This window comes from Nylanderia fulva, unplaced genomic scaffold (genome assembly GCF_048542155.1).
Source record: "Nylanderia fulva isolate GAGA-0341 unplaced genomic scaffold, ASM4854215v1 Scaffold61, whole genome shotgun sequence".
In the NCBI taxonomy this organism is placed as follows: Eukaryota; Metazoa; Arthropoda; class Insecta; order Hymenoptera; family Formicidae; genus Nylanderia; species Nylanderia fulva.
Genome location: NW_028190710.1, coordinates 554,721 through 582,627, shown reverse-complemented (window position 1 = coordinate 582,627; position 27,907 = coordinate 554,721). Strand labels below are relative to the sequence as shown.

General features: G+C 29.3%; 1 protein-coding gene across 2 annotated transcripts in view; it reads right to left on the bottom strand.

The window, feature by feature from the left end:
• LOC114946356 (uncharacterized) overlaps window positions 1-27,907 on the bottom strand; it is a 91,681-nt gene that overhangs the window by 40,677 nt on the left and 23,097 nt on the right. For both annotated transcript variants that reach the window (XM_029322806.2, XM_029322808.2), the window contains exon 2: window positions 25,067-25,108. In XM_029322806.2, coding sequence (XP_029178639.1) covers window positions 25,067-25,108 — 42 coding nt within the window. The remainder of the gene's footprint in view (window positions 1-25,066; window positions 25,109-27,907) is intronic.

Below are 27,907 nucleotides of genomic sequence, written 5' to 3'. Positions count from 1 at the left end.
ACAAAGTTCTTCTTTAAATATTTTCTTAAAAAATGTTTCTTAAAACATTCCACAATAACCTAATGCTATTAGGAGTTTTTCTTATATTAAAACACTTGAACTTTTACACAATTCCTAATGATGAGTTGCTTTTTAATTAGTTTTATGATGATTCAATACGACGTCTTTACAAATATTTTGCGATTAAAATATTAAATTTTATATACAAATGTACTACCCAAAAGTTTATGTTTTGTAAAATAAATAAAAACTTTACTCTGGATCTTATTCACCATCGTCACCTTCAAAGTAGTTCCTTTGAGAGCATATAGATAATTCGAATTCATCTTAAAAATTCTTTTTCGTCAGAGTGTTTGTCATCCGCGATTTAATTTGAATATCCTCTACAAAGACTCAAAAATCTTTGAACTTTTATCTTAATTTTTGAGAAGAGTAGAAATTACAGGAAACCGCAAATCGGACGAATAAGATATGGGAGACGATTGCCATCTTCTTAGATGTCAAAAACTGTGTCACGGCAAAAGAGACAGTTTTGTGCTTGTCGTGATAAAGGATACAATTCTTCGTGTCCTACTTCTCTGGACGTTTTCTCCTGACGGCTCTCAAGGGAACTACTTTGATGATGATGTGGTGGTGAATAAGAGATGTCCAGAATAAGTATAATTCATTTTATTAATAAATTTCGAAAATTTTTAGGTATATATATAACATCTCGTAAATGCGGTTTTACATGTGCACGTGATTCATCAGAACAAATATCGGCTATACATTGAGTTTTGTTGGGTAGCCATTATTAATGCCATTGCATTATGCATAAGTATAATAAATAGAGTGCAGAGATTTGTATTTGCTGATCATTTACGAGTTGTATCTATCTGTAGTGCGAGTAAACCTTATCATTGCGAAATGTTCTGACAGGTATTGACCAGCATCGAGGGGGATTTATTATTGCCTCTTTATTATTGTTATTGCGAATAAACGGCATTGCCATTTTTTCGCGTAAATTATAATGTACTCGAGAACGCGTAGTTGGCGCATGCGGCCAAGTGCATTTTGTGTATGCGGTATAACAGTAGAAGAGAAATGGCGGACGAGGAAAGGAAAAATAAATATTTCAAATATACTCGGGGAGTATGCACGGCAGCGCGCTTATACAGTTCGCGCGATGCATTGTTTTCAGTGCTGTAAAGAGGCCTCTTTACGCCCCTGGTTCTGCGTTGCCTTCTTGTTTCTGGTATTTAAGTGCGCTCATTTACCTCAAGGCGTCGAATCAATCGTTCTGCTTGCGTATAGGACAACATCGCGTTTTCAAATAAATATTTTCATATGACTTGGAAAATCTTATAATCTTTTTGCGTCAAATAAATGAAAATATAAAAGAAATATTATAGAAAAAAAATACTGCTATAATAATATGTAACTAATATGAGATTGTATATTTTGCGTGCTATTTAGCGTGATTTAAAAAATGGGATTGTAGATATCTCTCTTAGAAATTGAACATTAATCATAACTGCACGTGCATCGCAGATGATAAATCTATTCCAGTATCTGGAAGATTCAAAAATATCGTATTTTATTCTGAATTGTTTGCGTTCCCAATGTTCGTTAGCAGACGAGTTCTATTGTTCAACGATGTGAAAGTGATCAATATCGCGCGCACGAGAAAACGGCGCGTCGCCTAAATAGAAGTCCACAAATCGAATCGATTAATTAAATCTAGTTAGCTATTACACGCGCGCAAATAGCTGCGCGTGTGGATCGACATGTGCATTATTGACATGTGGAAAGCGTCAGTTAGATCGTTTAATTGGACACAATTGTGTAACATTCTTGACTTTGCGTTAAAATCTCTTTCCCAAAAGATACAAGCTTGCGATAAAAGAATATTGCTAGTTTTATATCTATTAATAGTTAGTTCTTAATAATAAATATACACTATATTATAGATTTAAAATCCAAATACATTGCACAACAAAGGATGAGTCAGAGTTTAACTTTTATAACTATTTATTTATGATGTTATGATTCAATCAAAATAATCAAAATGTGTTTGAAATGTCCATCTAGAAATTCTGTCACGAACAATGATGGGTGCATTATTTGAACACTTCTGTAATTCTAATCTTACTATCTATTTGTTCGTTAATTAATGTTATGGTTCTTATTATTATCAAAACAATTACAAGCTTATTTTAATCTCCAAATAAAAAAAATAATCCACACACACACACACACAAATAAATGTTTCGATTATTATTTAATTGTAACCCTTTTTTATATAAAGAAGGCTCAAATGTAATTTCGTCATTTTTTATTTTTTCTTTATTTTGACTTTGTCAATTCATTCTCCAGAGATGGAATATGATTGATGATACACCTATTTATATAGTTAACATTAACAATCCAAAAGATTCCGCACTATTCTTATGGAACTCAATGAAATTGGCTAATTTTTTTTTATATATTGTAGTTTGTGATCTGCTAAATAAAAGATGTAATAGCTTTAAAGTTAAATAATAGACAGTTACTGAGTTACAATCAAACAACTTGCAGAGTCCAAATTTTTCGTGTTAATTACCTGTAAATCGGTAAAAGTATCTATTACTTAGCTTTGAACCAATTACATTTTTTGTTTAGCAGATTAAGCTATAACATATGAGAAAACCAGTTGATCTTATCAAGATTGAATTCTATATAAGATTAATGTAGGGTTTTTGAACTTATGTGAAATCCTAGATAAAATTGAATCCTGATAAAATCAGCTTGGTAAAATGTAATAAGTAAAAATGTAATAGGCTCGAAGCTAAACAGTTACTGATTTACAGCCTGTCAAACACAAAAAGCTCGGGCTCTGCGAGTTATTTCACTGACTGTAGTTCAGTAACTGTCCATTATTTAGCTTTAAAGCTATTACATCTTTTGTTCAACAGGTCATAAACTACAACATTTGAAAGAACTAGCCAATTCTACTGAAGTCCAATTTCCATAAGGATTGTGTAAGGGATTTTTATACTTATTATCTGTTAATACTATAACTTCATAAAACTAATAATCTATCAATTTAAATTTAAGAATTTTGAAAAATTCTTAACTTTGCTATTTTCTACATTTATTCATATTGCGTATATCTTCTAATACATGTTCGCGCTTATTTTTTCACGAACTATATAGACATTAGACGCTGCGTATCCGTTAAAAGTCGACACTCCGAGCATTAAAACACAGTGGTAGCTTCCTTGTAAAGTGTACTCATGCTACGTGCGCTCTAGATACACTTCGAGAAGAGGTATACGCGAGCGCCACGATCAGGACGAGGACGAGGGGATCAGGAAGAAGGGGAGTGTGTGTGTGTGTGTGTGTGTGTGTGTGTGGGAAGGTGATAGTGTGCGTCAGCCGGGCGGCTGGAGATGGTGGTGTCGGTGGGTGCGCGCGTGTTGGTACTAGACCGGTTACCAGGCAACCGGCGATAAGGAGCGTGGATAGCCAATGGCGGCTCTCCAAATACCCCTTCGTCTAACACGGCTTGTTTCCCCGTGCTAAAGAGCGAGATAGAAACAGGTTTTCGCTTTAGTAGCTGTTAAGGTCTTAAGCCCCGCGTCGGATCGCTCGTTTCGAAACCCGGTCTCTCAGAGCTCAGCTTTCTCTAGCCTTCCGGATAATTGATATTCTAATCCGATATGCCGCGCGCCGCAGATGATTGTATTTCTTATAGAAAAAAGAATTGGAGAAGCGTGTGTTCCTCGTGATGTTTCAATAGATATCGAGGAAACAAAGAAGGTCTACGTCTCCATTAAAGAGAGTGATTAAGAAAGATTTGAGAGAATAAAGTTAACTTTAAAATAAGACTATCTAATAGGTATAAAATATTTATACAGATTAATTTAACATGTATAAACAAATGAAATTAATGTTGTGGAACTATAAGCGTTAAAAAATTATGGATATTTTGATTGGTATGAATTAAGCGGATCAAGTTCGCATCAGTTCTGATGAAACGCAACACTTAATTGTGGAGAAATAAAGGCACATTGACTCAAGAGACCCAAGCCGATTTTAATATTTTTCTTTTTTATACCAATTTCGTCCTAAATAAATCGATCAGATCGCAAACCTTTAGATTGCTCCGTTATGGCCTACTTTGAACTAGACACAAACGATTGCTTGATCAATATTGCAGGTCAACTATCGCTTTTTAAATATTGGAATTACAGTTTATATGACGTTTCTGATTGTCCCTCTCAATCTATATCAGCATTTCACGGACCAAAATCAACATCCCAAAGAGATAGAGATAGATAGATATAGATAAAGGAGGAAAAAAAAACAGGAAAAAAGAGAACGAGTTTGCATCTAACAAATGGAAACGCGTGAAGTGTTACGAGTTAGGGAAGACGACATATCGTTGTGTCGTTGCATAGCGCGCTGTGTGTATGATGATGTCCCATGAGAGTGGTAGAAGGATCGAGGTAGCGTGTAGCACACCCTTGGGACGTCTTCTGCTATCACTTGTCCGCATTAAACCCGGGTACTAATCCCGAAATTTAATTTGGAAATCTTTTCAGGCCGACTCTCTCAGGCCGCGTCGTTCGCGGAATGTACGCGAAGACATTTTAAAGTGGGAATTACCTGCCCTTTTGTATGTGGTAATTGAAAATTCGTTTCTGTTCCTCCTCGCTACCCCTTCCCAGCGTTCGGCGTGGCGAAGAAGGGATAAATAGCCTTTTGTAAATTTACATGAAAATTACCGAAGGCGAGTTAATGTTCGAACGTTTTCATTTTCTCTCCTTCTGCCAGTTTGTATTCATCGTAACATATGAAACACAAGGGAAATACATGAAAGAATAATTGAAGAGAAACAAATCAGTATTCTGATATAAATTTGAGAATAATTTTTTGTATCAGGTCAATTTCATTCTCTACAATTTTGTTTTAAAAAATAAACAATATTATTTATAACTCATCTTATCATAATAAATTTTTTCTGTAAAAAATATTTGAAAACTACTCAGAAAAGAACTTTTCAAACAATACCTACTTTTAAAAAATACATTCGTGTATAATTATTATATAATGCATTATTAAATAAAGAAGAAATGTTATTAAAGCGCACATTAATTCATTTTTAATAAATAAATATTACTAAAAGAAAAAGATAAAAGTGAAAGTTGATTTTAGCGAAAAGTATTTCAGATAAATATTGCAGAGTTTGCAAATGCTAGATATTGTATTACTTAAATTTTTTTACAATTTATGATATAATTTAATTATTTTGTAATATTTAAGACTAACACAAAATTACCTTTAGTTTTCAAATAGAAGTCAATTTTTTAGATAGAAATTAAGTTTTATAACAAAAATTATATACAAATTTAATATAATAAACAATAAATAATAAATAATGTAATTTTCAATTTAACTTTTTTGTGATTTTTTTTATTTAAAAATTATAAAAGATGACATTTTGGACAACTATAAAATAAAAGTAAAACTTAAGAATTTTACTAGTTATAAGTCTTATTTAAAACAATTTAAAAAAAATAGTAGCAATAACTTGTTGAGTTCAAAATATAATAAATTAGAAGAAAAAATTACTTGAAGATTATATATTATTTATTATAATTGAATTTGTATTAATATTCTCTACGCAACTTTTGTTATAAAAAAAATTCCAAAATTTTTGACTTGGTTATCGATTTAAAAAACTTTAGAAGTAGTTTTTAAATCTTAAAAATTATGAATAATGAACAATTTTTAATTATGTAATATACACACACATACAGCTCTATTCAAACTTTACAATATTTGTTTATAATATTTTTCGCTAAAAGTAAGTTTGCAGAGTTAAAAAATTCTTTGTCAAATAATAAATCCTGACTTCTACTAATAATATACATTTAGCTATATGTTTCGAATATTTTATATGTATCATAAAGATATGACTTGGTACATAATTTTAATAAGTCATGTAAATTGATAAATATTAAAAAATGTTCAAATTAAAATTTTTTTAATAAATACTTAATATATTGCATGTCGAAACATTAAACGCTAATTGCTGAAGCATTTCTTAAAAATCTATCAAACTGGGAATTATTTACAGAATGCATGAAACATGTAACATAGTCGTTTACAGAATCGGAAGGGAGCGTATTCGAGCGTAGTCGAAGTCTAGATACATCCCGGGGGATGTTTCGGTAAATTAGGGGCCCTCCATCCTGCCAATTTTTCTACACCGTGTTACAGTGTGTGTACAACACTTGTAACGGACCGACCATTAGCTTTAGGGTAAGTTGTTAATGCATCCGCGATGTTTTTGGGGTCGAATTAATTTGGTCGATTCGATCTTCGAGCTCTCTGGAGAGTTATGCACCGCGCAAAAGCCTGCGATTTTTTTTTCACATCCGATTAACTGGTGCTAAGTGTGTCTCAACAGGGGTAAAGTTTGTATGATAGATGATAACTATATGTGTTCTATTTAAGCGCGCGAAAGTGAAAGATAAATTGACTTTTATATTTATCTTAAATATTCGTAAAATAGCTTCCACATATATTCGTAAAATAGCTTCACACATATAGAGAAAAATATGCTAAATCGTACTCTCTAAGGTAACTTGCAATAAAATTATCAAAAAAATGACAAAATTCTTTTATTTATCTGAAACTAGTTCTTTGTCAACGATATATATGCTAAACATTAACATTTTTCATTGTTTCATATTGTCAATTAAAAATTAATAAATAATAGTATTTAGTACAATTTACAATACCGATTTGCTAAATTATATCCATGAATTGTTGAATCATATCTCTAACAATAAAAAATTGTAATAAAAATAAGGGTCATTTTCTTACAAAAGTTTTTAGTCTGCAATAAAACAGATCTGTATAAGAATGTCATATTTATAATCATAAATTCTCTTAAAAAATGTAACAAAAATACTTATTGTATTTCACGTAAAAATATAAATAACAATTAAAAAATTTGTGTTAAATTTAACAAATATCACATGACCCAAATAGTTCACAGAAATTTTTGTATTAATTTAACATTATATGGATATGTTAAATGAAGACACAAATACTGTGTTACTATTTTAACAAAAAATAAATGCAAAATTTCAAATAATTTAAAATAAATTTTGTGTAAAATTACCATAGTTTTAATGTAAAAATATTATGAATATAATTAATAGAATTTAACAATATTTTCTTCAGTGGTCTATCTAAATATAAAAATAATTAATTATTTGCCTAAATAAAAAAATAAATTTAGTAAATTGCACTAGTATGAGAGAGAAAAAAGTTAATGGTATGTTTAACAAAATTTCCATTGTTTTGTCAAATTTGTGAATAAAAACTAACTTTAAACCATTTTGCCAATTTTTCAACGCTTCCATATATAGGATTAAATAAGCTGAAAAAATGCTTTAAAATAATAAGTTTAATTTTTTATTTGTCTTAATGTGATAGTTTAGGCACGGGGTGGCGAATATTACATGAAAATTACACAAAATAAATTTATGAATGTCACTCATTAACGGATCGCTTTAGAAGGAAACAAACATTGCGGCATTCAAGTGAGGTTAGCTGCGATATAATAACGTTAATACCTTAAAATATTTTAATTTTGTTTAAAAAATAAAGTAGAGGTATAATATAACAAACGATATACTATTTAATATATTTTCTTCTCTATATAAAAAATATTTTTATTTTCTAAAATAAAAAAGATAAGAAAATAAAAATTGTAGAAAAAATATTGTGATTTTGTTTTGAATTCTATTTAGCTAGGAATATGCATATATATAAGATAAAATATTGTGTTTTTATTTTGCATTCTATTTAGTTAGGAATATACATATATATGAGATAGAATTTTATTGATATTTAGAGATATACACATATATATGTTTATTATTAAATTACAATAAATTAAATGAATTTTATCACACTTATTTTGCGAAAATATTTTACGCAATTGATGATTTTCAAAAATAGAGAGTATGCTTTTGAATTGCAATGATAAATGAATACGACCAAATTGAATAATAATAAATTCAAAGCCTCAATGAATATATTTCTCGGAACCTTCGACCTTTCTCAATTTACAACACATTTCGCACTAATTCTTCTTCTCTGAACACGAATTTCACACCTCGTGTTTTTACGCGTAGTACACGAATTCATTCTCATTCTCGTGTTAGGTCATGTTCGAAATTCGAACCCTAAAGAATAGTGTGAATATTGTGATGTCTTGGCATTCAAATGCCAAGTAAGTACAAAGAGCAAAGTGTTGATTGCACGAAAACAAGGTATTTTTTATTAATGTTCTTAGCTGTCCCCCATACTTGGTTATTCAATCGTGATGTTGCTTATCTTTTGAAAATAAATTAAATAATAATAATATTATATTAAAACTAACTTGGGGGGAAGGTAAGAGGAATTCTTATAGAAAGTTAAAATATATCAAAAATAATTTATACCAATATAATTATACATATATATTTTATATAATCGTATTAATAATAAAATAATAATTATATATATATATATATATATATATATATATATATGTATAATTAAAATGTTTATACAAAATATATTTTATAAAATTTAATTATCATTACATACTTTTAATATTCTTTTTATATTTGAATTTTGTATATATTTGTGCTTATATGCACACATTTGTGTGTGTGTATTTGTGAGATGTATATTAATATATTTATTATTATATACATTATACAAACTAAAAATGTAATTAAAAACACGTTGTTTCAATTAAAAACAAGTTCAGTTAAAAACAATTTTATTTATTTTTAATATACTTAAGTTGTAATTCAAAATGATTAATATACATATTTATAATTATTTCTTAAAAATTAGTTTCCTATTTAATCTATTAGTCTATGAAAAAATATTGAATGTATAGAATCACTTTATGTTTATTGCTTGCGAGGTCTTGATTTCTCAACTATTTAATTAAATCAGATATTCAATCCGATTAATTATCAAATATAATAATAAAAATTTCAAACAAAATATATAATCTTTTTATGAAAAAAAGAAAATATTAATATCCTAATAAATAAGAAATAAACTATCAGTGTCTTGCAATTTCTTTCTATACAAAAATCTGAGCAAATCTTTCCTGATTTTGAGCAAAAATAACAAAGAAGCGCGAAAAAAAGAGGAGGAGAGAATATATCGATAAGTTCAACACACACACATACAGGTACTTTGGATAGGATATTTAAACGGTCAGGAGGATGAGATGCGGTTTTTAGCGAATAGTCTCTCGGAGAACGAGGGACGGCTCGGATGCTGACGTCTTGGCAATCCCCGAAATAAATTCACTTCCAGCAGACACACGTGTGCGGTACAGTGGTACTACGTAGGGCGCCCCTTATGTAATATACCAGCAGAACGAGAGAAAGAGATACAGACAGAAAGAGAGGGCTGCCCGACTACCCCTTTCGACTGGCCAGTACCGGCATAAGTCAGGAATTCCTGGCACGCAGTATATTGCGCGGGGATGGAGACGCGGCGGTTATAAGCTATAGTCCCGGCCGTGGCATGGCATGCACAGCCATTTACTTCATTATGTCATTAAGCTTAATGGCCCTGGCCCTAACACGACTCTAGGCTATAGCCACTTCTACAATCCGTCCCCATTAATTCCTCTCGCTCGCTCCGCGTCTCCTACCGCCGCTACCGCCACCTCCCGTCCACCTCCGTAGGTAGGTTCGCACTGTCGGAAGCCATCCTCGCGCAATGAGCTCGCAATGAGCATTGACTTTACGCCGATGACCGAGGAAATTGTCGACGGTTATTATATCGTGAAAAGTTTAGCCCGCTAACCAGACCCGGCGACACGTGAGAAAACATGACACGTGCTTGACATGCGCAATATTTTTTGTTTTTTTTTTAATGAACTATCAAAAGAAGGAATTCTCGTGGGGGAATCGTCGAAGGGTAAACGAGATTCTATAAACGGGATTTACGAATAAATATTGTATATAACACTAGTTTATAAAAATATATTTTTTTAAATTATTTTAAATCAGATAATGTGTGTTTTATATAGATTTTTGGAAGCAGAAAACGATAGTTTTCACCAACACGTAAGTTTCTGAAATAATTGAGGTTTAATACTGCAAAAAATGGATTTTTTGAGATGTTTTAGATTTTTTTGTGAAAAGGTTAACGTTATGTGAAAATTCTGATCAGATGTCACGAATGTATATTGTTTATCTCCTATAAAATACATTTTTTAAATTTCATATCTTAATTTTTAACTTTGTTCTGAAAGATTGAAGTTGGGAACTATTCATATGCAGATGTTCCTGAGAAAAAAAGGTTTCTTGAAAAAAAAAATTATTTTTTCTAAAATTGACGTTCTCCTTATTTGCCTTCTTGTAGATTATATAACTTTTGTCTGGAATATTTTTTCGAAAATGTATTGTCGACAAATTCAGTGGGCAACTAAAATGAGACATTCTATTAAATATACATTTAGTGGAAGTTATCATAAAATTACACTGTGTATATGTATCGATACTCCTAAACTACAAATTATAATTATATGACTTTATCATTACAGAAAATATTTATATATTATCAAAACTATTACATCTGATTCATGACATCTGATCAGAATTTTCAGATAACATTAATCTTTTTCATAAAAAAATTTCAAATATTGCAAAAATGCCATTTTTTGCATATTAAACTTAAATTATTTATTATTAAAATTATTATGTAATAGGCAGTTCCTTTTGTGCAGAATAAAACAGACACAAGGATCGCACAATATCTTCAGAATTTTTTTCTGAGCACGATACAATGTTTTAATAACACAAACGAAACTGATTTAAATATGTTTGAAATATTAAAACACAAAAATATCTTAGATCTGTCTATTTAACTGCTAAAGAATTTATCCATTAAAAAACTGAATATAGAAAGGCACATAGATTTTGGATTTTACATGCAAAATAAATGTTAATAATAATTGCTTTATAAATAAATAAATAAATTTTCTAATAAACTTTAGATTTTTAAGTTACATTTATATTTTTGTTGAGTTAAGCAAAATACTTATAATTTACAACAGCTGAAAATTTTTAAACAAAAATTGAAATTGTTATTTCTCTTTAATTAAAATTACATTTATAATTTAAGAATAATTGTTTGATTGTTTTTTTTCTTATTTATAAACGCGAATTGTTTTTTAACAGAGATATAATGGCATGACGGCTGTACATAATGCTTCTTGTTAATTAACATGTTGATTTAGATAATTTATTCCAATTAAAACAATTATCAATGGTCACAAATGGAATAATCATGATAAATAACAGAGCTTTTGCAAATAATGTCATTAAATGTCGAAAACTGAGTGAATATATAATTGAGAAATTTCATGATTCAATAAATTCATAATTATGCGGATAGTGCACGCTTGCATTTATTGTGTCGTTAATATCATTATCTACCGAAGTGCTAGACTTAATCATTTCATTAGTAGGACTTTTAGAAAATAATAACGCAAAATTCTCCAATTTAAAAATATTTTGACAGCTTCAAAAAATTTGAATTAAAAATTTTTATTATTCGAATAAAAAAAAATTTTTTATTTACTAGTTTTTTTATATGTATTTTACGTATATTTTTAATATAAATAATATAATACACATTTATCGAGAAATATAATTGAAAAATATGTGTAAATATTTAAATATATATCTGTCATTAAATCAAAGATCTCTTTCATCAAAATTCAATTCTTTTAATACATAAATATACTAATATTAATATATTTCTTGTATTATTTTTAAAGTTTGATTCTATTCCTTTTGCTTCTTGAAATAATACGCACACAATGCGTATACTTATATAAAATCTAATTAATATTTTCTACTTCACTCTTGATTAAACTAACATTATGCCAGACGTTGTGATAAAATTCGAAAGTCTGTCCCAATCGCCGTAACACGACATTCCAAAAGCATATGTAACGTTTCAGGAAAGTGTTGACTGCCGGCTGTTTTCGATGTAACTTTATATTTCTGAACTTATGATGCACATTTTGTACGCTGGCGCCAGACAAAGTTACTCTCGCACATGTTAATCTTAACATAGCTCGTGAACCGTTAAATACAAGCTGAAATAAGAGAAAAGGCAGTTTTATTATGTCAATCTATTTTGTTTTTTTTTTTAATATTTACAACGCTATAGATTTTATATTAAAAAAATGTAACGTGAAAATAATGTATATCAATAAGAATAACTAAAAGGACAATTCGAATAATTAAAAATAAGGAAATTTAATATATATAGGTCAAGATTTTGCCCTGTTATGGAAATTGAAACTAACATTTTGACTGCTATAACAAATACAAATTATTAATAATATCCAAGTATTGTATTAAATAATTAAAATACAAGAAAATATGTAAAAACTATTACAATAGCGCCACACTTTTTGCATACATTTTTTGTTTAATTACTTTACGTGTGTTATTAGTGTATTGTTACGTGTATTGTTACGTATATTATTATATATATATATATATATATACATATATATTATTATTATATATTATTATTTATTATTATATATTATTATTTATTATATATTATATATATATATATATATATATATATATGTATATATATTTTAGGCGCATGTGAACTTATTGTTACACCCAAAAAATTGTATTCTAAGCGCCAAGAGGATTCTCTTTATTTAAGAAATTCCTCTAAATTTTAGTATTTTTTTTCTAAAAATAAGAATAAATTAAGAATATTATCTTAAATTAAGAGAATCTTCTTGGCGCTTAGAATACAATTTTTTCGGTGTAGTACCTTATTGTTTTCCTTGTTTTCAAATAATTTAACAATCTTAACATATTGCATGTCAAAGATAAAGCGATCAATAATTAATAAAAAAATACAAGTAAAAGAGTATTTTAAGACTTAATATTTGTCTTACATAATCAAGAATTTTTTAAATGCTTTTTTTGCAATATTTCTCTTTACATCTACATAAATGAATAATTTATAATTGACATTATTTTGAAAAGTACTGACGTCTTTTATGAATAATTGTTAATTACGATATCAAAACAATTCACACAATTGCAATATATGTATAATTCGGGATTGTATTCTCTCTCGCGCCAATTGTTTGACACTTTATTCAAAGAATGTAAAAGTTCTCTTATTTTGGTAAGGGGTATAAGGTATTACGGAAGAAATTTAATGATCGAACAATCTCTTCAATGTCTTGTTGACTCCCCTCAAGGTTGGCAAGAAGAGTCTAATTGTCTCTTCAAAGAGAGAGATAGAGAAGAGAGAGAGGGAGAGTTGACAGGCTTTAGAGCTTCTTTCGTTATGAATTCATGAAGAGTCGAGAATATATACATTTTTTAGAAGATTTGTGGAAATTAGCGCAATTAAATACCAGTTAAATAAAGTCTTAAAAGATTAATAGAAAAAAACGTTGTCTTGATGATAATTCTTATCGATTGATATCAAAATGCTAAATGTACTTATTTTCTGAATAAAAATATACTTATAAAAGTAAGAATGAAAATAAAACATTTGTAAGGCAATTATAGTTGAAAAATTGATCAAAAAATAATAATAATAATGCGTACTATTGACTAATTTGATACAGTTTTGTATTAATCATTTTCAATAGGATAATATATAATTATTATATTTTGAATAGAATTAAATAGATTATATATAATTGAATAGATTGTATAATATTAAATTAACTTATTCGATATTTGTTTCAAATTATTATAATATTAATAATTAATAATATCAAGTTTGGTTTTATGAGCTTGTAAAATATTCTGCTCTCTTTCTCTCTCTCTCTCTCTCTCTCTCTCTTTCTTTTTTATTAACTTTATCTTTTTAATCTATAGCTATTAAAAAGTTATAAAAATTCTTTAATATTACTGTCGCAGATACATTTTAACAAGGAATTTTGATGAAATGTTTATTATATTCAAAAGTTGATTTACATATCAGAATTGATTCCCTTATTTAAGATACTTAAAGAATCAATATTAGAACATACATGTTAGAAGAGGAAAAGAGTATATTTTATTTATAAAATTATATAAATTATAAAACTATTTATTATAATATATTATTATAATATATTTGCTATTTTTATATATTACTTCCTTTTTAATATATACATATCTTATTTATATTTTCCATTTCTTCCATATTGCGCATATATAATGGATTATAGGTGATATTACGAAGTCTCTGATCTCTCTGTATAAATGACACGTTTCCCTATATGTATATATGTTTATAAAAAGGTGGAAAATTTTTGTCTCCGCATAGTTAAAAAATTTATTTTTTTTTTAAATAGTTAAAAAAATTATTTTAGTTAAATTTGACAGATGTCACGTGTTCCAAACGGTTCACAAAAATGTTTGTGCTAATTTAACATAATATTGATATAAAAATATAATAATTCTTAACTTTATTAAATTTGACCAGACTGGCTAAATTGAATAAAGTTAAGAATTATTATATTTTTAATCATCACTGGCGACTTCAATTGTGATAATATTGATATGTTAAGTAGAGACAAAAGTACTGTGTTAATATTTTAAACAACATATTATAAATGCAAACATTGTTTGAATGTAAAAATTAACTAAAAATATGTTGATTTTAGATTTTATTATTCCTACTTATATATAATAAAAAATCAACATTTTTTTCTCTAAATTTTATCAGATAAATCTTATTACTAATAAAGCAGAACATATTTATTAGGTAAAATTAAAAATAGATGCATATTGTGTTACTTTCACATCTTTTTTTAATTGTTTTAGTAATTTAACATTTTTAAATTTAATTAACGCAACATTAATATGTTAAATTATAACACACGAATGTGTTAAATATTTAACACAAAAATTTTAACGGGGACCGTTTTTAACAAGAAAACACAAATTTTTCTACTGTGTATCACGTGCGCGCAGAACAAAATTATGCAGAAGTCAGACTATATAAATTTCTCGGGCACGACATGTTTATGTAGATAGAGAGAAGATTCGCATCTCGCGCGTCTTCAGGTTCGCCTTCCGATCTCTCTCGTCCCATTCTCTGACTCTCGCTTCTTCTACCTCTCTCGCTCAATGGAACGCGCCCATCGTGGAAAATCGCGCTTGTGAAAAGGTGTGAATCTCCGACCCTCGAAAAAGGCACGACAATGCCCGGTGGTGCCGGACGCACAATGAACCCTAAACCCACAATGTAGTCACTGTATCCGCATAGAGGGGTGTAAAAGGTACCTCTCCCTTTTCGCCACCCTCGCCACCCCCAGTCTACCTTTCTTCGCTTCGATTCTGCCTCGAGGAGTCGAGGATGGCCCGGACGTGCTCTTGACGGCGCATTTTCAGGCGCGCAATATTTATACGAGTCGTGTATCGCTTTAAAGCGCCATTCATATGGTGTGAGCTAAAATCCCCTCTCTCTCTCTCTCTTTCTCTCTCTTCCAAAACGTAAAAGATTTACTAGACCACATGTAACCACCGCCGTGCGTCTGTATACGTGTCAAAATATTATCCGAAGCGAGAACTCGTCTCTTTTAAGTATATATGTACATCTTAATTTCCGTTTTCTTACCTTTCACCTTTAAGCTTCTAAATAAATTACAGGAGAGAGTGTCTTTCAAATTTTTGTCCATAAATAAATAATTCAAGTTCGCATCTTTTCTTATATAGCTTGCACTAATAGATTTTAATGTATAACTTTATGTGTGAAATAAAATGAAAATATTATCTTGAATAATATTAAAATATGAAATTTTATTATTATTCTGTTTACGCATGTATATAAAATTACATAGTTTAGAAATAATAAAATATCTTTCAATATTTATGTAAAAAATATAAATATAATTTAAAAATATAAAGGTTCATTTTACTGAACTTCTATTGCTTTGTCAAAGCTAATAAAAAAATAATCTTAAAACATTTTACCTTAGATAAATTTATATTTTTATATCAGTCTCTCTCTCATTTATACCGCGGAAAGAGTTCATAATTCTGTGCGTATGAACAAATACAAGCAAAACGCACGTCTTTGGGGTACATATGAAGCACTGATACACGCGCACGAATTTTGTTGTCTCTATTGTGCGACTGGTATAGGGCACGCAGGACATGGCGTCCTACTATTCAAAACTGTCTTTTGTTACGACCAGCTGAGCTAAAATGGCCTCCAGGCGATGACGTCATAATTTCATATATTTCACGCAACGCATACATAGATTCTACCAGCAACGAACTAACCAATAGGACTCACCGGAAGGCTCGTAGAGTGAGCAGAAACAAGAGGAGCGAGGAAGCCTAAAAATCCTTAAATTTTTGTCGTCAAGGATATTTCAAGGATATTTTAAAATTGACAAAGCCCGCTACAAAGCGTTGTTTTAACTAATAAGACGTTTATTTTGAGAATAATAAGTTTATTTTCAAGAAAATCGATAATATTGTTGCTATGGTTACAAATTAAGATTAAGGAAAAGTAAATTTGCTGGGTAATTTATTACGTCAGCAAAAAAATAAGGCAAAAATATGCAGAACTTATTACATACTGCCAAATATATACCATAATTATTTCAAAAACTAAATAAAAATCAATATTATTAGATCAATAAAAATTATATAATATTAGATTTGTTAAAATCTAAATAAAAATCAATATTAAATGTTATTAAAAAAATACATTTTTTAAATTGTAATTATGATTATATAGTAAAAAATTAAAATAAATAATATTAATATAAACAATTAAATACAATTAATAGGTTCTAATGTTATATTAAAAAGCTTCAAGATTGATATGTTATGTATTTTTGTATGTTTAATTAGTAAAATAATATTTAGTTTAAAGGTTTAATTACAAGTTAACAAATTCTTTTTTTCAATGTAAATTCAGACAAATACAAAAGTATTCCGGACGACGGTGATTATTAGATACTAATTAAGGATACTTTCAGTATGCATGCTAATTTTCAATTAATATCTTTGTCAAGTCTCCTCCGATATGGACGCCTTTGACAGTTACATATACTCTCATCTGTCTCCTGTAGCTACATCTCTTCCTTTCTGTTCTATATTCTCTCTCTTTTCTCTTTCTTCTTTACGTTTATTTCCATCCCTAGCACGACACCCTTGGCGTCATAACATCCTCTCTTTCGACAGAGTTTGCTGGATGAAAGAAAGCGACTATAAGTGAAAACACGCTCGGATCATGCATTCGTTGTTGTCGTTACAATCAGTTATAGGTAACCAAGGAAAAGTCCGATGCGCGTAATGGAGAGAATCAAAAATTAAATATATGGGAAACAATTAAACTCGATTTTATTTGTAATTTAGTCGCTTTCTTCTCACAATTCGTTTACTATATTTTATTTTGACATGTAACATTTGTACATTATTGTCTTTTAATATTTATATTAGACTTGTCTATTTGCAAAATAAATTTTATGTTGTAATTTATTATACTATTGTAAAATATACCTTTTGTTTTGCTTCTTGTTAATTTCTAATTACTTCTTATTTTAGTTATGATGAAAATTCGTCTATTGTAAAATATGTATATATTTTATACATACGCGAGTAATAAATAAAAAAAACCAATATCTACTTCTGTAGATTTAAAAATATGAAAAGAATAATATTAAATATATTATTTCTAAAAGCAAATATATGTAATGCAAAAATCTTCTCAAGATCACTATTTTTAGAGTTTTTAAAATCAAAATTATATCTAAAAGGACAAACTTTCTTCTTTCACGCCTTGTAATTGATACCATAAGGTATATGAAATTATTTGATTTAATTTATATATATTAATTCTTCAAAAAATTATTTAAGTATATAATTTATATATATATATATATATATATGCACATTTTTGATAAGTTTAAAATATTTTTCTCTTTGACATATTACTTCTCTGCATGTGCGTGCTTCGAAATATAAAAGAAAGCTTATTCTGTCGGACAGACGACGATCGTGAGTCAAATTGGCGCGCGAGTCGCAGAACTTCACATATATAGGTGGCTTAGCTTAGGGTGGCGACTCTTAAAACGGAGCCGGAGCGTTTATGATGACGACGAAAAAGTTGGCAAAGCTCCCACACTCGAACGGCGCTAGTAATCAGGCACGAGCTTCTTCATGGCTGAACGCACTTAATTTTTCATGGAAGAAAAATATACCCCAGAGCCACCCTTCAGCCCGGTGTTTCGCCAACACATTCTATATATTCCGACTCCCAATTTCGATTTTCGCTTTCCCTCCCAGTTCTTCTCTCTCTCTTTCTTTGTCTCGAGACTTCTCTGGGTCTCGTGCCTGGGATGCACACAATTTCCAAATCGTTTATAGAAGATCCGACGGTCTTTCTTATTTTTCTTCCTCGTCGTCTGTCTCGCGAGTTGCTACCGTAATTCCCTGCCACGTCGTTTGTTCTCCCTTCTCTGGCCTGAAATTTCCAGCGGACAGTGAAATCGATATGAGAGGAAACGAGATGATTGGATCGGAGTTCGGGAATGCTTTTGGCAATGCCTGGTTCCTTTAAACGCCATCCCCCATAGCGCGTAGCCCCCTTTTCGACGGGATAATCATTGGGCCGTTTCAAAGTACTTTGCAATAGTGTGTTTCGTATATTACGTAATTTTACGTAATAACGCATTTAATTTTATTTGATATATACGTATAGTTCAGTGTAGCTGTTAATTGCAATTTATATACTTTTTCTTACAAACAATTATGTGTTTTCTTTGCACTAATTGACTCTTTTTATTATTTTATGCATAAAAGTATCGAGGTAAGATGGTCGAAAAATGAATATTTTACTTACGAGATACTTTATAGTTTTTGTGCAAAATTATATCAAACTTAAGTATCTAAAAATATCTTATTAATTTTTGACAATTTTTCGCTAATTAGAAATAGTATCTTTTTACTCCTATAACTTTTCATTCTGAAAATTGCGAGAAATCGATTTATATAAAAAAAATTAGAGTAGTTCCATTAAAAAAATTAATGACATTCAAATGACCTTGAAAAACGCCCTTCAGAAAAAAGTCAGTTATCTTCTGTCTCCTTTCAAAGCAAACAACTTTTGTTTAGTTTGAAGTATTTTGTTGTACAATAAAATATTTAAAAAAATTAAATTATATCTGATTATATGTACATACGTATACAACTTTTTCCAAGTAACACAAGTAGAATATTGGACGAAATCATAATAATATATGTATATTGGTAGAATATATGTATATATAATAATTTGACGTTATCCTATTTGAATAACATCCATAGAATTTAATGCAATGTTATGACAGCAATTAATTGATTGTCCCAATAACAAATAATTAGAGAGCCATTCTTGTTGACTTCATTATAATTGGGAATATTCATTACCATGTAACATATATTGAGCATATATTCAAATGAGAAAATATTTGACAATTTTTAATTGATAAAACATTTAAATGCATCTTTTTTTTTCACAAATTATCCTCACATAATTCAGTCTCCAATGTATGGAATTATTTTTTTTAAATCAGAAATTATTAATTTAATATATAATTATATTGTGTCGATTACAAGCTGTTCAAATTAGTGTTTTTAAGTCAAATTTTAAAACACCAGATTATTATATATAATTAATTTTTTGTAAAACACTATAATAAAGTGTTTTTCTATTAAGTATTTTTTTAGTTATAAAGCTTAAAATTTACAATATTTGGATATAAAATGTACAATATCTTGTAAAATAGCAGATTTCGGTAATCTTACTTTAATACTTTTATGCACAGAATAATGCGACCAATCAATTGTTGTGAAGAAAACGCATAATTGGTTTTAAAAAAAATATTAATTTGCAAAACACTTTTATAAAATCAACTATAAATCAATCAATCACATTAATATCATTTTCCGCATTATACAATTCGTAGAAAAAGTAAGAAGCATTTAGTGAAAATGTAACGAAACGTCACGTCGTTGATTACGAACAACTTTAAGGGCCAATATTTATCAGGCGAAGCAATCTGCACGTTTTTACGAGCGCGTGGTGTGGCTTCTTTTACAGAGGCCCGTTGTGTCTTCCGTCAGAATTATGGTAACTGCCCGCGGCAAAACGACAGACACCCGGTAACGAGGAGCGTTTCGTCGGAATTGGTTGTTTTAACAACTGTGCAGTACTTTGAGATGCGAGAGTTACGTGAGAGACGAATAGAGGGAGAAAGAAAGAGAGAGAGAGAAATAAAGCAAAGAAGGAGAAAGAATGAGTACGGAAGCGAAACGTAGTGTGAAGGATCTCCCAAATAGTGGATGGGCGAGAAAATACGCGGTTCTCGCGAAAATGCGCTTCTGAGGTACGAGCTTCTGCGAGCGTAATAGTCCAATTTGCCGGCAAAGGAAAATACGACGAAGAATCCTGCGAGTAAAAGGAGAGTCTCCTCCCTCTTTCTCCCATCTTTCCCACCCCGTTGACGACAGCGACAGTGCTGCTCGAAAAGGGCTGCTGGAAAATTGAAGATGCGCGAAAACACGATGTTGGAATCTTCAACCAACGTTCGGCGTCACTTTTCCGCGAGAAGAAACGTCCGCAGATTTCTTTGGGCACAGTATCAATTCGACATAGCATCTTGATTGCTTATATATATATATATATATATATATATATATATATATATTAGGGTGGTCGTTATATAGGTTTTTTCAAAATTTTAATGTTGGATGGTCGTAAATTAGCTCTAAGTGTAGAAAAAAAAATCTCTAATTTTTTTAGATTTTTATTTTAAGTCCTGAGTCTCCCTTTTGGCATGTAATTTTATTAATAATTTTATTAATACCACAGTTCTGCAGCTGCTACTGTCATTAATTTTTGTTGTAAATAGTTTAAAATTTTAGTGAAAAAAAGTTGAAACTATTTGAAAATACCGAAAATATAATATAAAATAATATAAAATAGTTAAATAATATAAATAGCGGAATAGCCCATATAATATATTTATGACTATCTTTTATGAAAAATTAAATAATTTTGTTCACTACTTTTGCAGCTGACTTCATCTAAAACTGAAGTAAATTAAGTATTTTTTTGAATTATAAAAAATATAATATAAATAATATTTAAATAACATATAAATGAATAAATAAATGAACTGATATAAGAATATAACATAACACGTGTAAACAGGGAGACTCAAGGCTGAAAATAAAAATCTGAAAAAATTAGAGAATTATTTTTTCTACATTTGGAGCTGATTTATGACCATCCAACATGATGTTCAATTTAACGACCACCCTAATATATATATATATATATATATATATATATATATATATTAATATATTCTTTAATTCAGCATCCCCAAAATACCTTAAATTCGTTTAAGCATTCTTCGCGAATAAACAAAAGTTCATATCTGTTGGCCAATGTAATATAAATCATAAGAAAAATAATTCCATATATTGTACTTGCAAAGAAATCGAATCTAGAACAGTTATATTTGCATTTTAAATTAGGTATTTGCAAAGTTCAAAACAATAAAAAATCGAATCTTTTATAGTACTTGAATTTTAAGATAAAATAATCTATAATGTTTGCTACATATCCACACTACGCGCGCACGCACTTTTCATCCCCACCTATATTCTTCATCCCCATCCACTTGTCTCAGCCCCACCCACTCATTTATTTACTCACAATTTCTTATAAGTATGCATAAAAACTTCCAAATTACTTGAGAGAGAGAGAGAGAGAGAGAGAATTTTGGTTGACAATAAAGAAATATATACTAACATAAAATCGATTCTTTTTAGAGACGTTATAATGTATAAATCCGACCGAGCAATCTTCGAAATGTACATCAAGTAATGTCAATGCCAACTTTGAAGACCGTTCTTGCGAACGATTTATTTAAAAGATATTTAATGTTAAAACAATTGAAATTTTATGTGTGTTGTTTTTATATTTGTTTGTGTTATAATTTATAATTTTTTTATTTTTAATATCATTGAATATAATTATTGAAGAAACTTAATCTCAAAAGTTTTGCTAAACATTTTTACATGGTTATCTATATTTTTTTGGATTATTATGTATTATATACTTTATTATTTTTACTTTTTTCTTTACTTTTCTTTCTTATTATTCTTACCTTTTTCTTCATTGAAAGCGTATATATTTTATTTTTATTCAACATATAATTTAAATATATATAATTTTAAACATATAATTACAAACATATAATTACTGGTTAAGATTAAAAACATTACAATAAGCTCACAGATGAGTAACTAAACTGGAGATTAAATCGCAAAGAGTTGGATTAAGATATTGGTTAAGAGTTGGATTTTGTAAACAACATCACGAGATCTTACCGGCACGTTAGTTGAACTATAACTGCCAGAGTTTATATTTCGACGATAACACGTCGAGTACTTTCTATACTTTTGAGACGAAACTGTCTGCGATGCTTGTTTTGAATGTACATGAAGTACTATTTTTTAAAAGTAATCATAGAGAGTTTGAAATCATGCAAACAAATTCAAAAACTCGTAAGATACTTAAAACTTCATCACTAATCTGTACTTTAAAAAATCTTTATTTTAATTAATTTCGAATGATATGGAAGAATCTTTTTTAGATTCAATAAAATTTTTATTTATACTTTATTTAATATTCAATATGTAACTCCATTTAAAATCAATTTGTATAGCTTATATAGATATAGATATTGTATTTTATGTCAAAATATTTTGAGAAATGGGTGCTGTGCATACATACACATTGAAACGCTAATCTGTAATAGGAGACTTTTTTCGCTCGAAACTCGAGTACATTTCCACGCCTACTGTCAAATTTTAAATCGCCTTCGAGGGTGCTGTACACTTTAGGATATTTTTACCTCTTGTTGGGCTATATTTCTCAAATAAGTTAAATGGTTGTATGCTTTTATTTTTTCTCAATTGAAAATGATTTCTTTGAAGCGTACAAAAATTCCGACACGAACTTGTTTTAAATAATTATTTAATAATATTATTTAAAACGATAAGTAATAATCTCTGTTTATTTTTATCTTTAAGCAATGCTGATAAATTAATGAACCAATAATTAGCCAATTTAGGAAAAAATCAAACGGTTCTAAAAATTTAATATTAAGAGATTATTTATTATATCCTTTTTTTATATCATAATAAGAGCATGGAAATTATTAAATATAGATACATTTAATTTATAATGTTAACATATAATTTTTTTTAATATTAATAAGAATATAGTAGTAGTATTGGAAGATTAATCGTACAGTCATTCGAAAATTGCTAATGATAATTAATTGACTATGGTTATACGATGTGACAATGAATATCCGTAACAAGTAATGCAGAAACACATCCCCATTAAATACGAAACTCATCCTCGGTAATCATTTTCAACTTGTCGTATCTTGTTTCGAGCGACATCGCTTTGCGGATCAAACAGGCCGCGTTTAATGGTGTGGAAAAATCGAAATCATCGCGCGCATGAATACATAAGCAGTTTTTTTCTCTTCAGTGTGCACATGATGTCATCATATGGTGATAATGGTCATGGCATCTGTAGAACTCATTATCGAAAAATTATTATTAGAATGACGATAGTCGGTATTCATTATACTGATTATACTTTTTTTTCCATTTTTTCCTGCATTTGTATTGATGTCTCATTAACGAAATTAATATTCTTTATACTCTATAAAACAATGCTTTATAAAAAAAAATTTACAGTCCTTATTAAGAACGATATATTATTATGTAACATAATCGTTTATTACTAACGTATAGCTGACTAACGTAAATTCGCTATTTGCATAATTTCACGCTTGTAGAGAAAGTATATGACTCGAGAACATTACTGTTATTATATAGGGAGAGGCACAAGTATAAATATAGGTGTAATCAATTTTTCACAGCAATCGCGCATCCGAAAAGATATAATAAATCCGACGCAACATGAATAAGTTTATGATTTTTTGATAGTCGCTTGTTGCCTTTTGAGAAAGAATAAATTTCCGTTAAAACGAGTAGGAGTTCGTGTAAATATTATTACGCACAAAAATGGTTAGGTTAATAAAAGTTATCTTTTTATGGCTATATCTTGTTAAATTTTAAGCGAGTTACGATTTTTGAAAAAAAAATACTTGTGTTTCCTTTTAATAAAATCATCTGTCTTGTTATTGTAACCTTTTGTATATATTTTATTCGATTTTTTTCAATAAATGATTCGTGCAGTATTATAAAAAGTTATGAGAAATCAAAATTAATAATATTTATTATTTATACATAAACGGTAGGTCGCTCAATTGTTTCCATGCGCTTGGAGGGTTAGGACGGCTTATTCTGTGAACCTCTGCTTAGTGGTCGCGTCGAACTTGTGATGGAGAGAACGATAGAGCAACGCTATGCGATAAAGTTTTGCGTGAAGCTGGACAAGACGCCGCTGGAAACTTTTGAAATGCTCAAGAAAGTTTTCGGGGACGATTGCCTTTCCAAATCGCAGTCAAACAGATGGCACAAGATGTTTAGAGAAGGTCGGAAGGAGGTCGCCGACGAGGCCCGCGCAGGACGCCCGTCAACATCGCGAACGGACGACAATGTGACTCGTGTGCGCCAATTATTGAATTCAGACCGTCGAATGAATGTTCGCTTAATGTCGGAATTATTGAACTTGCCGAAAACGATTGTTCACGAGATTGTATCGGAAGACTTGGCCATGCGGAAGATTTGCGCAAAACTTTATCGCATAGCGTTGCTCTATCGTTCTCTCCATCACAAGTTCGACGCGATATTTAAAGGCATATGTTTTATTATATAATTACACGAATTATTTCTATCACACATCTGATGATTAATAATTAATGTAATTCGCGTCGTACTTCGAGTTATTGCAGTACAATTATTGTATAATTAGAAATTAAGATTTTAGATACAGTAAACTATTTTTATGAAAATCTTACCTGGACTCGCATTCGGAAATGATCCTTTTGATTGCGAAAATCCTAAAACAGAAAATACATTTTTTTTTAATATATATCATTTTATTAACAATAAAAAAGAAAAAATTCATAATTTTAATTTTATAAATAAAATCCGAAATTTTATATATATATATATATATATATATATATATATATATATGTATGTATGTATGTATGTATGTATGTATGTATATATATATATATATATATATATATATATATATATTACATACACACATATAACATAATTAATAATATATGTTAATAACGTTTAAAACTTTTCTCTTTGTATAGTGATATATATATTCATACAAATATCAATTATCAAGACAGGTTACAGTTAATTAACTATAATTAGTGTGTGAAAAAGATAATAATAATATTAGCAATAATTAATTTTTATTACGCTTCTGGTACAGATCTATAATTGTGAAATATCCAGAATTGGTGTTAGTTATATTCAGAAAATTATTCTAGGATATCAATATATCAAATTAATACATTTTTTTGAAAGTTTAAATCTGCTATTAACTGATATATAATATTTTATTTAAAAAATAAAATAAAAAATTAATTAATAGTTCAATTTTACATGCTTTTAATGCATCTTTAAATGAGTGAGCATATATTAACATGAGTTCTAATTAGCAAAAAAGAGAAAGTGAGTGAGGGATGGAAGAGGAATTAACTCGACGATTATTTTGTTTTACTGCTTATTAAGATATAGTCTAAATATCAATACAATTTATGTTTCTATCTGCAGAAATATATATTTTGCTCGAATACGTCACACTAAATTACTCAGTGCGAGAATTAACTATAATTTAATTAATTATAATCTTGTGAAAAAAGATTTCATTTTATTTGAGAGAGGAAAGAAAGCTCGTGGCATAGATCGGGGCCTCATTAGAATGATTATCACATACAAAGGAGTCCCCTTTTTCATTCTTCCGGCTATATCTGTTTTAAGCCGATCGATTCAAATCGCCCAAAATCTCATTAATTTCCTAAAGAGGAATTTTCAAATAATTTTTAATCATTTTTCTTATAACGCACGAATAATTGGACGTAATTAAATAAAGCTACGTTTTTATAAATCGATTATATGTCGCTCGCCTACTCTGTCTAATATTCTCTGAAATAAAAATTATTTTTTCGTTCTCATTTATTTTGCCCTAAGAAAGTATAATATACATTTTTTATTAAAAAAAATTACAATACGTTTTTTTGTTTATTTACTATTGTTTAAACATTTTAATGTTGAGCAATTTTTTATATTACATATACATTAGTGATTAAATCGTTTATGTATAATGAAAAGCGCACATTCAATATCACGAAGACAAAAGTTGTGAGGTTAGGAGAAAAATAAGCACTCTATATTGAGACGCTTCACGACGCAGCCATTTTCTAATAAAGTCGTCTGCGGCGTAGTAGCGAAAAACAGGGGTTGAAAAAGATTTGCTTGGCTTCTAAGAAAGTTGGGGTCCAAGTGAGATTCCGTTTCACGAAGGGAAGGAATAAGGTTGGCGATGTGATGGTAGCGGAACTGTTCCCTTCAAATGACTTTAACGAGCTGGCGTCTTAAAATGGGGATGCCAAGCTTGACTCGGAGTTCGCGCGTTTGTTTGATAAATTAACGTAGAAGGGTATGGTATACAGTTGATGGGAAGTTTAACAAGCTTAACTTATTTGTTTGACGAAAAACGGCATATTTCCCTTTAAAGCGCAAATCGCTTTGGAAATAGAAATGTTTGGGATATAATGTGTAATAAGGGACCTCTCGCTCAATCCTTATGAAAAATGGATTTTGGTGGAATTGACTGATTTTTTCATATATTGTAACTTATGGACAAAAGCTGTAATAGCCTCAATTACATTTTCATTTATTATAGTTTAATTATCAGCTGATTTTATTGGGGTCAGTTTCATCTAAGATTTCATATACGTTTCAAAACCTCGCGCATTAATCTTATAAAATTTATATGGAATTGAATCTTGGTAAAATTAGCTGATTTTTTCGTATGCTGCAGTTCATGATTTATTGAACAAAAAATGTAATAGGTTTAAAGCTACGTAATAGATAGTTGCTGATTTACAACTAGTCAAACAAGAAAAATGTGGATTCTGTAAGTTACATAACTGGCTGTAACTCAGTAACTGTCCATTATTTAACTTTAAAACTATTACAGTTTTTGTTCAGTAGATTATGAGCTACAATATATAAAGAAAACCAGCCAATTTCATCGAAATCTGGTTTCCATAAGGATTATGCGGTATCCTTTTGTGCTTGCTTCTATGCATAATTTGTTCTGCATTTATATTATATTAATTGTAATTGAAGCTGTTTATTTTGAAAGTTCTTTTATGAACGAAATCTTAACCTTAATTTGTAATCGTAGCAACGGTGTCATCGATTTTCTCGAAAATGTACTTACACCACTTTCAAAATAAACGACTTCCCTAAGAGCACACCATATCCGAAAGACATTCTGAGGATATCCTCAGGATGTTCTCTAAACGTCTCGGGATATGTATGCTGTTAGGGAATATATATTGGAAATGTAATTGTTTTTAATGAAGCAATTGATAGCATTGTAAAAAAAATCCTGTTTTGTTTTTTTTTACAATGTCAATTAACTAAAAGGTTATCACGCGATAACGTGGATATCTGAAAAAAATTACCGGAAATCGAGCTTGTATTGAGTCTAAATCGCGTACATTTATGTCGAATTGTTCACTTGAGATCCTAATAGCGTGTGTTATAGGGCCGATACGGCATTCTTCGGTTTTTCCCATTCGTTCTCCTTTCACGGGGAT